General features: G+C 37.8%; 1 protein-coding gene across 16 annotated transcripts in view; it reads right to left on the bottom strand.

Annotated features, from left to right (window-relative positions):
* The window catches only part of ERC2 (ELKS/RAB6-interacting/CAST family member 2), a 974141-nt gene that overhangs the window by 551978 nt on the left and 404358 nt on the right, over positions 1–17805 (bottom strand). For all 16 annotated transcript variants that reach the window (XR_002125344.1, XR_002125343.1, XM_019654364.1 and 13 more), the window contains one exon: positions 4524–4691. Coding sequence is in view for 14 of the 16 variants with exons in the window: in XM_019654364.1 (XP_019509909.1) it covers positions 4524–4691 (168 nt within the window). In the remaining 2 variants the exon portion in view is untranslated. The remainder of the gene's footprint in view (positions 1–4523; positions 4692–17805) is intronic.

Raw genomic sequence — 17805 nt, forward strand, 5'->3', positions numbered from 1 at the left:
CTGACCAGACGCTCCTGGTTATGAGGCCATGGCATTTATCTGCCTTCTCTTGATATCTAGAGCTGTCCTGGTTCTCGGTCATCCCTAATCTGGTTCTACTGGCCAGACACTGGGTCTCTGGATTTCTTGCAATAAATTTCCTTTTGATTAAGGTAGCCAGAAGTAGCTTCTGCTGTTTATATCCATCAGGCTGTTTGCTCTAGTCACATGCCACACTGCTTTCCGCTGCACTTACATGTATGATTATGCATGTCTGCCAACCAGACTGCCAGCTTTGTGAGGGCCGGACGATGTCTTATTTCTCTTTCAAGCTCTAGGACCTACAGTGGTGGCTGACTGACACATAGGAAACATTCAGCAAATGCAAAATGAATCTGATTTTGCACATGTTCAAAAAAGTATGAGGTTTACCAATTATAAATACAAAAGTTCCACTGGATATTTAAACACTGAGAAAAAGCTCAAAAAGTCAAATTGAGTCAAAAAGTCCTTCATGCCTTATGCCAATTGTACACTGATGTAGAAATCTCTATGTTCTATAGTCATCTTCTCAGATATTACTTTTTTATATAAACTTCATAAAAAAAACAATGTGCTAATAACCATACTCCTGTCGCACCCTTACTTCTGAGCTTATCATTATTCAGAATTTTCACCACCACACTTCGAAATGGGTAGAAAAAAGCAGCCGAAGCGGGCAGGTCCATGATACCATTCCCAGGAGCCATCTACACTCACCACTCCCTGTCCTTTTCAACCCACAGGGCCATCCATGAAGCCCAAGAGGCAGTCAGTGAACTTGGATTCCAGGGAAATCGCCATCTGTTTTTCTACCCCTAATAAATAAAGTGCCTCTGCTCTATAAATTCACATTACTTGTGGAACTGAGACCCAGAATGAAAACGGAGATAGAATTTTTGTCCAATTTAATAGATTTTTAGGCAATATCTTGGGTAGCAAGTTTATGCTGCAAGAATCTATGGGCTACATAACAATCTGAATTTTATCTGGTTCAAATAATACTACCATGTCCTAAAATCCTGGGCATTATATACTTTCCAAATGTACAGTGTTGTCAAGGTTTTATGACATTTCCTACAAAAACTCAATAGTCAGGTAGCACTTCATCAATTGCAGTTTACGTTCGGGTATGAGAACAGATTGCTAAGGCTGCAGCATGAAAACTATGCCCCTCCTCTGACTTCCGTATCATAGCCACACAGGGATATTCCACTAAACAATTTTCATACGTGCACATTTTTGTCCCCTACAAAAAGAACTCCACGTCTTGGAATTATGAGATCGAGCCAAAAATATGATGGTAGATCCAAAAATCCATTCTTGATGACTTCTGTTTTCCTACAAAAGCGTGATCGGTGATATTCTGCCACCTGGGATTCTCTGTTTATTCAACTTCACTTCCTTCCTCAAGTCAGAAAATGCTTAGAGCACTATGTCCGTGCCTGCTGCCCAGACATGTGCCCTGTCACATGGCTCATGGGTACACAAGACTTCTGAGACCTTCTGAGGGCTCCGAAGGCAAAGCTGACAGATATGAGGTGCAAGCCTAGCTTTGCCAGGTTAAACATGGCTATGAAAGGAGCATACCCAGTTCTACTGGCATCAGAACACAGTGCTGGTTGCCAAAGAGTCTATGAGAAAGAAATATTAAGTAATACCCCACCTCTGACATTGACATGAGTTTATTATTCCTCCATGCCAACACACCCTAATCTAAAGCTTATGCTGTTCCAATCCAGACCTGCCCTACAACAGCCAATTATGCTAAATGTGGTCAAAACCTTAAGGAGTCTTCAGTCCCAAAGACAATGATTCATTGGCCCATTAGCTTCTGTAGTATTTCCATATTTTGAGTTCATTTCTGAATTGTGTGTATTTCAGAGATTATTCCCATCACATTACAGGTATAAATAGAACTCTTGGCCCTTCACTATGTTGTCAATAGTTTTAGTTCCTCCCAAAATATATTGGTAAACACTGAATGAAAAAAACTCAAAGTAGAACAACCTCTTCAAATACACATGAAATATTTCCAAATGCATTATCTGCATGCTTTAAATAAGTGGAATTGTGATCATGTTGCCCAAAGGAGCCCTAATATATTATTGGGTTGTCGGAAAAGTCATGACATATTTTTTCTGTTTTTCATTGCAAAAATGCTTCATGACTTTTCCAGCAACCCAATGTATCACTAACTTTGTTCTAGAACTTCCAACCTGGTTCCCAAACCTTTGAGTCTGGCTGTGGGGGAAAGTTTAAAATTTTACAAAATACACACATCATCAAACATGGTCATTTGTCACTTTTGCATTGAAAGCGCCTTCCCAAATCTTTACTGAGAAAACTGTTGCCATTTATTTCTCAAGAATGAAAGTTCTAGTCTCACCTCCTAGTAAAACAAACAATTGTGGTGTTCTTCCTTGATTCACTCTCACACATGGTGCCATCATCAAAAAACTTAAGGTCCACAGGAAAATGAGCCTTATTCTCCTAATTTGCAATAAACATTTTATTCTATTTTCCCCTAAGGCAAAAACAAAACAAAGAAACAAACAACAATAACAAAAACCTTGTATCTAGATTGTATGACCTTGGACAAGCCTACCATAGGCCTCAGTATCCTTCAGTTTCCTGGGGTTAACAATTGTACCTGCCTCACAGGGTTATGGTCAAGAGTAAGTAAACAGTGCACACGAGGAGTGTAACAGAGTACCCAGCATACAATGTTCAACATAAGTAAGTTCAATAAATGTCAGCTTTTGTTATCATTCTCTGATGGGCATTTTAAGTGAAAAGACTTCTTTTGAATCCTCAGTGCATCTTCCAAGAACTGCCACTACCACTGTCTCTGTTAGCCCCACCTGCCCTGGACGGCCCCTCTGACTCAGGGGTCCTGAGTAGTCACTTCCTAGCTCCTTGCTAATTATCTGTGTCAGTTAGCTGGAGCTGTAAAGGGGGGATCCAATGACCAGGGCTTTGTCTTTTAAGATCTCAATAGAAATGAATTAATAATATGATCCATCAGATCACCAATATCCTGAGAGTGAAGATGGAAGCCACTGCAGATGAGGACAGCTTTATGGGTGAACGACTTGTGTAGCTTGCAGGACCCCTCATTCAAAGGGCCCCATGCTTAGTTTAATGCTCTGCCATTGTTCCCATCCTGAAATTCACAATAAAGTTTGTATAAGGAACCCCACATTTTCACTTTGCACTAGGCCCCACAAATTATGTAGCTGGTTGTTGTAGATGGAGCGTTTTGCTCAGAGAGTGATATGAATTGTTGTATGTTCTAAAAGGATTGCTCTAGTGTCTGTCTTAACAACAGGCTATAGAAAAGGTAAGGGTAGAAGCAAGAAAAACAGCATCCTAGGGGAGGGATGATAGTGGCAAATGACACCAAGGATAGGGGCCATTTAGATGCCACCTGCCTACAGCTGGAGCATGGGTGCCTGACAACATGCCGGCCTACAGCAGTGTCCTAGCCAGCCTGCCCCCACTGCCCACCACTGGTTCTGGCCCCGTGGCCATGCTGGTTGTCTGTTAATCTGAGAATCCTATGTCTTTACAATGCATTTTCTTTTTTTTTTTTTAAAGAGCAAGTATTGGTTTCACTTCTTGTCTACCCTTTTCCTAAGGGAATGCGGGGACTCAATGGTTCCACCAAAACTGTACACAGTAGCAAAAGGGAATTTTCCAAAAGGAAACTGGAGTGCTGTTACAAAATTTAGATCCCCTACAATGGAGAAAATGAGCTGCTGAAAACAGGGAGGAAAGAAGGGCCCTAACGAGGTCGGGCATCTTCTGAGTTAGGTCATTGTAGTCAAGGTTTACTATATATTCTCTCATTGATTCCAACGAAGTGATAGGTGTAAACAACCCCTCCCACCCCACCCCACCCCCGAAATTCTGTATGGGTTTGGCAGGATAAGATCTAATACTAAAGTTTATGCATCTAAATGCATCTAAAATACCTTTAAGACATGCAAAATACAGTAATACCTTGGTTTGCGAGCATAATTCATTCTGGAAACAAACTACTCATATTGCAAGACATCGCTTGTTTACCATGTTAAAATGTATTAGAAATGTTTGCCCATCTTGCAGAACACTCACAAACCATGTTACTCACAATCCAAGGTTTTATTGTACTTTGGTTTTGCTCAACTCTCTGTAAGAAAAAGGAAAGATCAGCTGTTTTGACTTTTTATTATTTTAGACTTTCATCTAAATTTTTACAATTATTTCTATGTTTAAGATGGAAAGTGAAAAAATATCATCACTATTTACTTTTCAGGTAATCAAATAGAAAAGTCATCAGGCCATGTGACATGATACAACCATGAGTAAATTCAACATCAGTAAGTTAAAGTTTATACTTCCTAATCTAAAATTCTTAAAAAATAATTTCTTCTTTTCAACATGCTCAAAAAACTTCTCTGAAATGACAAAGCACGGATGATACCAATTCCCAACATGAAGGGCTTATGTCAGCTACTCACCTTTTTCTGAAGAACGTTGATTTTTCGTTCCTTCACTTCTAACATATCCTTCATGTCACGAATCTCTCCAGCCAGTGTCCCCTTCTCTTCTGTGAGGTCCTGCAGCTGTTTTGTTTTTTTATTGAGAAAAGATTCTTTCTCTTCTAGTCGTAATCTCAGCGCATCTACCTGAAATCAGGAAACAGGAAGAAGGCAGTGATTTGAAACAGGTCATCAGTAACAGCAGTATGCTGTCTGAGCACAGCATGACCAAACCACTGCTCATGGGCAAGTCGACTCCATGCATTTTAAGTCTGTACCTACTGCAAAGTCCTGTTGCATGTGTATCTGAACAGCAATACATTTTTTACTATAGATTTATATGAGATAAGATGCTATGAAATAGTAGTGTGTCTCCATGTTGTGAAAGCAGATGCTGGGAGACAAAGCACACTGATCCCCTGTGCCTGTGAGACTGTTTTCCAAATACTAAAAGGGGGAAAAAAAGACGAAGCATAAAAAAAATAAAAAATAAAAAAATCCTAAAAATCCTATTTCTACCTTAGCTCAAAAGTAATTATTACAATTCCTGCTTTTTCAAATGTCAAGAATAAAATGAGGAAACATAAGCTTTATTTTTTTTAATTTAACATTCCAAAGACCACATGTAAAAAAAATTTACATGGGTAATGTGGGGTACTGGGGTGATGGAAGGCTGTGTTCCGCACCCTCCAGACCAGGGATTTGATGGATAGTAGCTACATCGACAACCAGGGAGTAGTGACACAAGCAAGCTATTTAGAGATAGCAAAAACAAAAACAAAAACAAAACACCAGGCAAAAAGAGTTAAAATGGGTTGTCTTGGGGAAGAAGAAATAAGACAGGGGTATGTAGGGGCTGCTGCATCTCACAGCAAATTTTGCTCATTATAGCAACAGCAGGTAAAATTTGGATGAAAAGGGGGGAATAAAAGACTAAAGTTTTTAAAAAAAGGATGCAGGGATACATTAATAAGCCAAAATAAATAGATATATAAGTGTTGTGAGAACACAGAGTCCAAAAGCTGAATATGAAACAATGAAAAGACGACATTAAGTTTCAGGCTGGGCTCTGCTTCCATCCAGATGCGAGAATCAGGGAAAGTGACTAACTGCCCCTACCCAGCCTTCCAGCCTCATCTCTCCACTCAGAAATCCAACAGGATGGAACAGATCATCTCTAAGTTCCTGACATTTTATGATTTTAAAGGCAGGAATCAGTCTTAATAGAATACATCATGGAAGAATAACGATATTAGAGATAAAAAAAAAGTTATTGGGGTAGAATCTCCTTTTCTTACCCCTTTCCAAGAAAAAGGTATCCAAGTTGTGTTTCTAAAGGTCAAAGGTGATGGGCAGGCGGGTGAGTAGAGTCTTTCTAGTTTCAGTCCCAGAGAGGAGCATGAAGCTGGAAGGTCCCATCAAGGGAAAGGATGACAGCAGGTACGCTAAGCCCACATGGCAGAATGACCCTGACTGCATTCTGGGAGAAAATGGACATTTGTGACTGCAGAGGGTGAGAAGTACAGATTCATCAAACATCCAATGCCTAAGCCTCTTCTCACACAATGGTCATAAAGATCTAGGGGCCAGGAAGGTGAATGGGGGTCTTCCCTTCACTAAATGAACAGTCATGGTGGTTGCACTAAAGTTTAAGCATCCCAGATTCTGAAGTGGTCTTTTTTTTATTTTACAGATTTTTATTGGGGAATTGGGGGATGGGAACAGCGCTAGGGAATTAGGGGAAGGGGAATAGACAAGTTGCTGCCCTTTTGTTCTTCAGTCTAGTTGTGGAGGACGTTGCTTCACTGGACCAAGTTGGCACCACAATTGTGTTTTCTGGCAAGGCAGATCAGTCGCAGGCTTCTGGACGGCCGCTCACAGCGGCTGCTGGCTACACACGGTAGCCCATGGCAACTCACTGCAGCAGGGGCTGCAGCCTACGCTGTCGCCCAGCTCCAAATTGAGCTGTTGTTCAGCATCTTAGCTGTAGAGGGCAGTGTCACTGGCCCTCATATGTGGGATCCGAACCAGGGCCCTCTGGCATCCCAAGCCAGCTCTTAACCAACGCACTACTCAGCCAGCCCTGAAGTGGTCTATCTTTGTTTAACATTATCTTCACCTACCAATCTAGAATAGCACTGATACTCGACTTTGGGTTTTCATCATAACGGGTGAAAAAATAGGATGTTTAGTTTATACATAAAGAATGGCATTTGGTGGGTTCCTTGGAAATTGGCAGGACATGCTGGGCACTCCAGATTACAGCTTGGTTATAAGGAGTTACATTCATTTGTAAAGATTTGCACTCAGGCTGACCAGGACTCAGTGTGACTCTGAAAAGAAACTGGTCCCATTAGTCCTGCATTCTAGATATGAAAGATTGATGGTTTATATCTGGACTAAAGGAAATGCCCAATATCCAAAACTGTGGTATAAATAAATTACAATACAGGAGGTAGTAAGTGGTGCTGAAAAGAGTTTAGAAAAAAAGTCTCTGTATTGATGAGTAATACACTAAACATTTGCAGCACCTTCTCACCATGCATGATCTATCAGTGCCCTGCTGCATCTTCCTGAGCTCAGAAGAAATAAAAAGCAACCCTAGCTTTAAGAATATTTCTCCAGGAACAAAACAGAGAGCAAGGATGGTTGTGATCAACACACTACTCATAACACCCAAACGCTACATGGCAGGAGGGATTCTGTGCCAGCTGAGGTCTTCTGCTTGGGAGTTTATTTTCCATGCATCCAAAAGCATGTACTTAGCTTCAAAGGAATTTGAATCGTGCCCTTCAATCACCTTCACTCTATCTTCACAGCTTTGCAGTCTCCTACAATCAAGAAACGAAGCTTAAGGGCCTTTTTTTTTTTTTCCTTAAAGACAAAACGTTGACCTGAACTGTATCCAATTCTCAACCAACATTAGCCCAGTTTGCAGCAAGCAAGTATGACATCATTTCTAAAGTCAAATTTTAACTTCCAGATGGTGCAAAACCACAAGCAGGCGCCCAGAAGTTTAAATACAGGGATGATCAGGCAAGAAAGAATATAGTCTATTAAAAATTAGAATATGTAGTTTTAAACTGGGTGTCAATGAGTAGGATTAAAGTTCCCCTCACTAACATTTGGACTTCACTCCACAGTGTACATGATTTTGAAAAGAATCAGAAAAGCCTTGAAGTTTAGATTATATTCCAACATCAGGTAGAGACATAAAAGTTAAAATGTTTGGGAATATGAAATACTTTTCTTTGCCTCTTCACTCAACACCAAATAATTTTAAGGGTCCTTGACTCTCTCTCTTAAACTTTGGCAGTTGACTCAATAATAAAACTTGGCAAAGCAAAAAGCACCATCATTTCCCAGAAAAACAAAAGAAAATTAGAACTGTATGATATAGTCAGAGCACAAAGACCCATAGGTTGAATTCCCAATTTTTACATATGACTTAACCACATGGGAACTAGTCACTTAATGTTAAAACTAGGACAATCTTTTCATTTTATGAGAATTATTCATTTATTTCTGATCCAATTGTGTATTTGTGTGCGTGTGTGAGTGTGTGTGTGTGTGTGTGTGTGTGTGTGTGTGTGTTTAAGAGCATATATGAAAATTTAACCTTTTATCTGGCAGTATAAAACATGAAACATTTGTTATCACTTCAGTTCCAGGTAATAACTTGAAAGCAAAGGACCATGGCAATGAAATTGGCAAAAATTGCCAAAATCAGAGTTAAACATTATTAATCTTCATGTCAGCACCCAGGAATTATAACCAGTTCCAATGGTGAGGTATGTTTGTAGAAGTTCTATACATAAGCCTCCCGACCTTTCTGCCATATTTTACATGGGCCTTCAGAAACAGTTTCAATGTTGTGACAGAACACTAAGTGCTACTTGATGTGCCATAAATAATTTTTTAAAATCAAACGGTTCATTTCAATTTTAAAATGACTACAGCAGCACTTGAGGGGGAAAAAAAAAAAGAAAAACCACTTGAGAGAGAAAAAGGGGCCACTTGAAATTTTTCACAGATTAAATACTACTTACTTGACAACGCTTCAGGAATTGAATAAACATGCTATCACAAAGAACAACTTTCAAAGAAAATGAAACTGGAACGTTCACAAAAGATCCCAATATAGTTTTATTTCACATTCAAAGTTTTGTTTGTTTGTTTTTCCTAATAGTAGACTTGGGTTAAGGGCATATTTGAATTTGATTCAACTTGCAATCATTCAAATGGAAAGACAGTTTCAAAGTTGGAAGTATGCATAATATATACAGCTTCCGAAGACACAAACACTGGAAATAACCTAAAATCAAAAACTTGCTGTGGTAGTAACCACTGCTTCTCACTCACATCCAATTTTCCCTTCCTTCTTGAACACAGGGAAGACCTCCCTTCCCAGCCGCCTTTCCAGAAGATGGGGCTGTTTTCTTTATTCGTGAAATGTAAGCAAAAGTGACACACATCCATCACTTCCTGTCCATATCATACAGACACAGACACAGACACACAGACACACAGACACACAGACACACACACACACACACACACACACACACACACACACACACCATATACACTCTTCTGCTTCCTCGGAGTTCTTGGAGGCTACACTTCCCAAATGATGGAGCTACAAGATTGCGGAACCTCCATAAAAAAACCTCAAGGGACCACAAGAAGGAGGACACACACCAACCCTCAACCCTCAACTTGGATTGGACTTATAGTATGATGTGTTAAACTACTCAGAAATTATTACAATAATTTCCTCTGTTTTTACTAAGAAGTGGGCACCTTAAAACTAGTAAGTTTTGTTTGTCTTAGAGATAACCCTAAAAGAAATAGGGCCATTTTATCTCCCTCTACTCCTTCTATGTGTAAAATCTCAAAATCTATTTTCCCCTATCCTTTCATCCCAAATCCCAAGAAGGGGGGAAATGGTAGAGAGTCAAGGTCAGAGCTAAAATGAAGTGGCAACAGAACCCTGGGGAACAGATACAGAAGTTAAAGATCAAGACTATGGGGAAAAGACGGATTGAAGAGGAAGGATCTCATTGGCTTGAACTTCAGTTTGTATAGAGATCAGTGGCTCAAGTGGACAACTCTGTTTTGCCAAAGTCACTGCATTACAAATATATGTGTTCAAGCAACTCGTGGCAATGGCCACGGACTTACCCATAGTCCTTCCGAATGTTGGGAACGAAACTCAGGGGTTATAAACAAAATGAGGATATAACAGTACCTTCTTCATCAAGTTATTTTGGGGATTAAATTAAATAACATGTAATGCCCTGAGCACCATGCCTGGCACCCAGAAACACTCAATAAATTTTTGCTATTGTTATTATATTTTATTATTCTGCTTTCCACAGCCTCTAGCCCAGTGATTTATATACTGCAGGAATGCAATAAAGGTTGCTAATCAACAGCCCTCAGGAAAAGTGGAGAACCAGCAAATAAGGTTTTGTGCTCTAACATGTACCAGGGTGTTATATTGTCTGTCATTTACTTTAAAATATTTCAGCATTCCCTGTATGATATGTGTGTCTGTGTGGAGGGGTGTCTGGGTAGGCGGGTGGCTGAGTGTATTTCCCAACAGGGAATAAATTCTCCAGGGTAGTTAATTAACCTGTGAAAGACTTTAATTAAAAGCTGACATGCCAGGGTGGGCTAACAAAAGTGCCTCGATATTCTTTATATTTGATGAACACCTGAAATTTGGTCAATTAACATAATTGATGTGAGGAGTGATTTTTCCTTGGTGAAGCGAGTGGTGTTTGAGATGTATGGATTGGCTTGAAGTGTTGCACACACACTCCTACTCTTCCAGGAACAAGATTTAAGACTGTGTGTCCAATGGAAATATGATGCAAGCCACATCTGTAATTTTAAATTTTCTAATAGCCATGTTAAAAAAGTAAAAATAAAAAGGTGAAATTAATTTTAATAATATATTTAATTTAAACCACTATATCCAAAATGTTATTCACATGTAATAGACATGAAAATAATTAATGGCATATTTTACATTCTTTTTTGGTATTGTGTTTAAAATCCAGCATTTATTTTACACTTTCAGCACATCTCAATTAGGACTGGCCACATTTCAGGTGCTCAGCAGCCACATGTGGCTCATGGCGGCCACACCGGGCAATGCAGGTCCACAACTAGTAAACCCCAAAGTTTCAATCCTAGATTTCAATCTCCCTGCATATAGATGCTTCAAGGAGGATTCTGGCCCAAGTAAACAAGGTTGTCTAAGCCCTAACACAGGAAATACCATCACAATGACCTACTGTGAACCCTTCTCAGCCTCAAAAGGACAGAGAGCTGGAGCTTCAAGGAGCAACTGTGATATACTCCCTGGAGGTGAGGTCATAGGGCAAGAGTCCTAAGGCCTTCCCTTCTCTGACCAGCAGAGGCCATTTACTGATCTTTACCAAAGAGAACCACGTAAGTGTCAATGACCTAACTGGCTTGGTGATTCAGTTAGCACGATTTTCCTGGAATCTTTTTGAAAAGAATTCAGAATAACTATTGCTTCTTACAGTTCTTTCACACCAATCTCTAATTATAGCAAAAGCTGCCTTTCAGAAAAATGTTCTTCAGTAGCTGTACCATCTGAAACTGTTATATGGATGAGGATGTCTCCATCTTTTACCTGATGTTTGGGTTATGTCCTTCTATTCTTTGACATGTGCAGCTATTTTGATTTCATATTTTTTTTCACTGTAGGTACTCTTAGCTCCAGTAACTAGAATTTATGTATTCATTCAACAAACATGAAAAATTGATTTTGTGTCAGGCATTGTTCTAGGTTAGGGATACAGTCTTTTAATGAGGCTGCCAGGTCTATGATTTATTGGACCCTACATTTGTGAAGTTGGGGGTGGGTATAAGCAAATAAGTATTATGTCAATATCATTAGTAAACAAGATTTTTAGGATAAAGAGAGGAGTAATACAAATGTAAACTCTAAGAATTTATGTAAAATCCTTCTAAAAAAACTGGACTGACAAAAGGTTAATTTGTAGATATCTGTGCTTATTAGTGAAAATGTGTGCTTATGTGCATACAAAATAATAAAATTCATGAATTAGCAAATATATATCAACTATTATAAATCAACCTGAGCTGACACTTTGATATTTAGTAAAGTGATTTATTTAACTGGTAGTCATTCTTTACTGTATGATCTTGGAACACTAAATGTCTTTATTGATCTTTAAATAAGTTGTGCTTTATACCTACTCCACTGTGTTCAAGATAATTTCAGATTTTAATAAATTTGGGTCTTTTAAAAAAGCCTTGTAACACTAATAAGTATGAACATATGATAAAGTTTTAACTTTAAAAAATTATTTTCTAGCTTTGCCCACCGAAACGACTTAGAAAAAAGTGACCAGTAACGATGATCACCCACCTTAAACACCTAGATCGTGGTCTCGCAAAGCGATCTCTCACTAAAATAAAAAAAACTCTGTGGAAATGATTGATCTTTAGGTCTGTGACAAGAGCTGTAGAAATGAGTATAGCTAGGTTACCTCGTTGAACCAGAAAGCAGGGAAATATTAAAGAAAAGACCAATCTTTTTTTTTCTTTTATTTTGGGGTGTAAATGTTTAATCAAGTCTTTTTATTGGCCAAGAGCTGGTCAATTTGGTGCTGTTCGCTGAACAGACGCTAGGGGGCAGGAATGGAGGCCGGGGAACAGGGAGTAAGCTGATGCAGTCAACCAGAGACAATGGCTGCCACAACTAGGATTGAGGTGGTGGAGAGGGAGAACGTGGCTGTTTGAGACACATTTTGAGATATAATCAGGAGGCAGCTGGCAGAACTGAGAGTTTGTATGTACAGGGGTAAAAGGAAGGAAGGAATCAAAGATAACTCCTGGGTGACTGGCTGGAGCAACTCCGTAGATAGTGGAATTACTGCCTGTGCTGGGAAAGGCTGGGGGACAATCAGACTGGATGGCAGGAAATCAAGAGTTCAGTATTAGGTATATACAGTTTGAGATGCTAGAAAACTTCCAACGTGTAAATGGCTACAGGACATGGAAGCTCGTGAGACGAGAACGTGGACTAGAGTCTAACTTATGTGTGGATGAGCAGTCTGGTAATTATATCAACATTGCTCCGGAAGACTAATTAGGACACCTGCACATATACAGATTTACTCCCACTTAGAAGCAACAGTTTGAAATCACATTAACAAAACTTGTAAGGAGAAGACATCTATATAACTGAATACAGAGAGAAATCCCTTTCCTAAAAGGGTCGCTGTTTTTCAATCTGTACTTATAAGGTCTCTCTTCCCTCGCAGTCATGAGTAACAAGAGGTATGGTCATTTCAGTTAGGCCTTTAAGCTCTCCAAGGTGGCTAGATCATGTCAAAGATGTATTTACCCTCTTGTTGATCACTGCAGTCAATAGAGTGATGCTGACTGGGGAAAGAAAGGACATATGATCCCACTTTTGTGTGTTGGCTTTCATCTAGTGACCAAAAGCTTATACATTTGACCAGGGGAAAAGCCTAGATTATATTTTAAGATATTTAGATAACACAAAAACAATAATGGCTGTATTATAGAGTGCTTCATAATTTACAGTATACCTTTCTCTTAAATTATGTCTGTTCTCTTGTACAATTTCAATTCAAAAAATAAAATTCAGGGTTTTTTAGTATTGTATAACCACATTCTGTGTTTATAAAAGTTAAATTACAATCACCAGCTTGTTAATAACGCAGTCGAGATTTTCAAGTTGTAAAGATGCATTCTGTCTTACCTACCTGTCAAAAAATTATACCCACGTCCCACATGCCACCTACTTGAAGAAAACAACGCTGGGTTAAGAGTGCTTCATATCACCTACATGGAAGAATTCATATCATATGTGGGTTAATAATCCAGCCAACTTTATAAAGCCTGTTTTCATACTTAAGTTTTTGGCTACTTCTTACACTAAAATTAGGTGGTTTTAAGTGACTAGTCCAAAGTTCAAAATTTAATGTTCAATTCAGTTCCAGCAAATTTCTGAAAACACATGGGAATTGTAACTCATGTGTTAATACTTAAAGTTTTTGTTAATAAAACTTCCAACACTAACCTTACCTCATTGAACTTACCTCACCAGTTTTTATGCTTACTATAAAACTGTAGCTGTCATAATATTTTTGAATTACTACAAAAGGAAGTAAGCCATTCCAAAGTCAATGTTATTTTGCAATATGATGATAGTTATAAATTCAAAATACTTAAAACCAATTTGCAAAGCTATCAATCTTAGCACTTCCTAACATTTGAAAAGCCCATCTTCAAAACATTTACTATTACCAAAAACAAGTTTAAGAAAACACCATGTATCATGCATATTGCACATTCTCTTCAAGTAAGCACATTAATTTAAAACATTAAAACTCATTTTAACATAAAAATTTTAAATATTGATCTTACTTAGATATGCCACAAACTTTCTAAACTATCACTGAAGGACAAAAAACTTAAATCACTGATAACTTAGCACCAAGATTAAGTAACAATTTTGTGATCTCAAGCTCAGCGTTTCTCAATAAATTCAAATAAGTAACCTCCATCCAGGTATGTCTGACATGTTTGTAAATGACTAACAAATTAGAAACTGTAGCCATTTAATTTAAATGAGATTAAACTCATATTTTCAAGTCATGTCTCTCAAATCAGGGCCCACAGTCCTAAACGATACGACCTGTGTTCAAGGACGCGTGAGTTTGCTATAAGAATTGTTTCATGTTGTCTTTTCTTTGCAATGATTACCTCAAAATTAAAGTGAACTTACTCTAGATTATGTAAATAACTCCTTCTAATCAAAGATTGTTAAGAGGTTTCAATATCTGCCTTTGTGTTTGCACTTAAGATTCCTTTGGGGTGAAATGAAGAAACCACAGCAAAACTTATTTCTCGGATATATATCCCTCCAAATCTTGGCCATGGGACATCATAGTAACCATGCAAGCAAAGGGTTCAACAGCACTACAGAAACTGCTAGAAGTGAGAAAACTAGGTTATCACACAGCACACCACTATGCAGAGCTCATGAACTAGCAACTGAGCACAGCAGTTGGCACCATGTTCATATCAAGTATAAATTTACATCCAGCAAACACAATCCTTTTCCATATAAAGTTAATATCACTAATTTAAATTTTATAGGCTTTGACGTTATATTTTCATTTAGTGTGTAATTTTTATTTGGTTTCATAGTTCTGTAAAAGCTATAAGCATGCCTAGTCTTATCTTTGAGCCTAATTGAGTAACAGAAGTAATAATTATTACATAAAGCAATATTGGGTGTCTACAATGTTCCTTTAATTTTTTTCTTTTAAAAGGAATTTCTTCTCAAGTTTGAGACATACTGCTCTGAAGTAAGTAGAAGTTGTTCTTTGAAATCCTCCTTAGTGTTGTGAAAAAATTAAATGGGGGAGTGAAGGTGTGTTCCATGATGAAGCCAACTTGGGCAATGCAGCCCTCCTGATTTACGGCAGACGTTAGCACACGAAAGTCTCTGAAGTCCCATAGCAAAGATCTCACTTAACTTGATTTAACTCACCTTTCCCCACAACTATTTAACCACAGAACCCATATTTTTCTGAAAACACATAATAATATCCTTCAGAAATTGTTAGGAAAGATTGTTCTCAAGTCCCTTTCAGCCATCAAATGTTTGAGGCCCAGCATGGATATGAAATGTTTGAGTAGAGTGATATGGGGACACACCACTGGATTAGATTCACAAGGCCATGCTCAGAGTAAACTAAATGCATTCAAGATGTCCTCTGTGGCTAGTAGCATGTTAGGTGATGCACCAGGGTATCTTAGGTGTCTGATGTGTTCCTCAGGGCCCCTTGTGAGGTAGGTACTGCTTACCAGTGAAAACATTAAAGCTCTGAGGACTTACAGGGTTACTGTGATAGACTGAGTTAAAGCCCCATCTTCTGGTTCAAGATCCACTCCATCCTACATCCCAGGTTCATTTCTGGCTCTGCAGGCACCTGGGGGTGGGACCTAAGGGAAGTCACTTGTTTCTTAGGGACTCAGCTCCCTCCTCAGTAAAACAACAAAATTTTGCTCAATGGCCTCTCAGGTCATCACCTACTCCAAACTATCAGGATACCAAGAGATGAGTGATCCGGCTACTAAAACATATTTGAAAGCTTCATTAATTAAAACAGTTTGATATTGACACAGGAAGAAAAAGACAGAGGAAGTCACAATAGATTCACATACTTACAGAAATTTAGTATATGATAAAAGTGGCATTTAGATTCAGTAGAGAAAATATGAATTAATAATGGATGGAAACTGACTACTCATTTAAAAAAATAATAATAGAGGCAAAACCTTACTTAATCCTTTATGACAAAAATAAAATTCCTAATAAAGACTGAAATGTAAAAAAAATAAACCATAAAAATTGTAAAAGAAAATATGGGACCCTTCTTTTTATTTTTGAAATATAGGCATCCTTATTAAGAAAGAGAAAAAGCTTAGATACCATAAAGGAAAAGATAGACAAATAAGATTAAATACAAATTAAAATATCTTCATGAAAAAAGACAAAGGCAAATTGCAGAAAACTTTTGTGAAAGCCAAATATAAAATGCAATGTATGTTCCAGTATATATAATATGTTTCCAATTGGAAATAAGAAAGGGAACATTTGCCTGTGTGTGCATAGAATATTTCTGTAAAGACAAATAGGCAAATAAATAATAGTTTATTAAATGCCTATTACATCCTCAGTTGATAAGTGATAAAAACAAGGATGAAACTGACACATTAGTGAATTCCACTTATAAGATAACTAAGCCATCACACTGACTACTACGGAGACCTCAGAGGAAGATAAATCCACTGAGACCCACAGCTCCCAGAAAATCAATTGATGACTGGCACTTCCAACTAACCCCTCCTTGGGGCAGAAATGTTGCAGATAGAGGGGCAGGCAGGACACAGTCTGTCCTGGAAATATTATTTATGGTGGCACATAGTATAGATGCTATGACTCAATCTAGTATATTAGTACATTGTTGGAAAGCAAGAAAGAATAATAGCTACAAGTAGGGGCTCTTGAGCTAGACTCCTCAACTTCAAGTTTTAACCTTCCATCATTTACTCACCATGACTTCAAGAAAGATACAATATCTCAAAACTTTAGTTCTCCCTCCACAAAAATGAAGATAATAATATTACCAATACCACAAGAATTAACTGAACCATGATTTGCAAGGTGCTTCACAGAAATGCACTAAGAAATCAAGTAGAAGCAATCAGTAAGCAGTGGCTGCTCTTCAATAGTGAATAATGATAAAATTTATGATTACCATGGTAAGTTATATATTCCATCATCCATATATGATTAGTAAATTTAGTCATTAGAATGTTTTATGTTAATATTCTAGTGGCTGCCATTAAAAGCTCATGACATTGACAACAACGATGGTAACATTACCTAACGCCCATGGACCAGTTTCCTGTGGCCCATCAGCCTTGGAAACAGGTTGAGTTATTGCTTTCTATGCTACAAAGCCCAGAGCCACACAGCTTATAGGTGGCAAAGCAGAGACTCGAGCACCTGTGTGTCAAACTCCAAAGGGCCTGAATAACAAGCTCAGAAGAAGGAAAGCCGGAAATATTTGAGCAGCAAGAATGACAAACACAGGAGTGAAGAGGAACATGGTACAAAGCAAAAAAACCAAAATTATAATAGGTATTTTACCCTCTCTGATATATTAGTATTGGTAGGTATTGTTTATAGGTGAAAACATTATGGCATTATGAGGGGTCTCCAGGTTAACATGGTGGAACTGTGATTTATATATATATATAATATATTTATTAAATTCTTATATATTATGTTAATGATAATGTGTTATATATTATTATATGTAATATAATATATAATTATATATTGAGTTATATATACTATATAGTATAATATGTACTAGAATAATGTAATACATTATTTATATATTAATAACATATGTAATACACAAATTATATGTTATTTGCTGCCATATATTATATATAACATATACAGATGTGAACTGTGCAGGTCCACTTATACACAGGTTTTTTTCAATAAATACTACAAATGTAGTTTCCTTACAATTTTCTTTTTTTTATTAAATTATTTTTTATTATGAAATACACATTTTTTAGAATTAGTTTCAGCTGTACAACACAGTGCAATAGTTATACTTTTTACCCCTCGAAG

The sequence above is a fragment of the Hipposideros armiger genome, unplaced genomic scaffold (genome assembly GCF_001890085.2).
Source record: "Hipposideros armiger isolate ML-2016 unplaced genomic scaffold, ASM189008v1 scaffold_220, whole genome shotgun sequence".
Classification (NCBI taxonomy): Eukaryota; Metazoa; Chordata; class Mammalia; order Chiroptera; family Hipposideridae; genus Hipposideros; species Hipposideros armiger.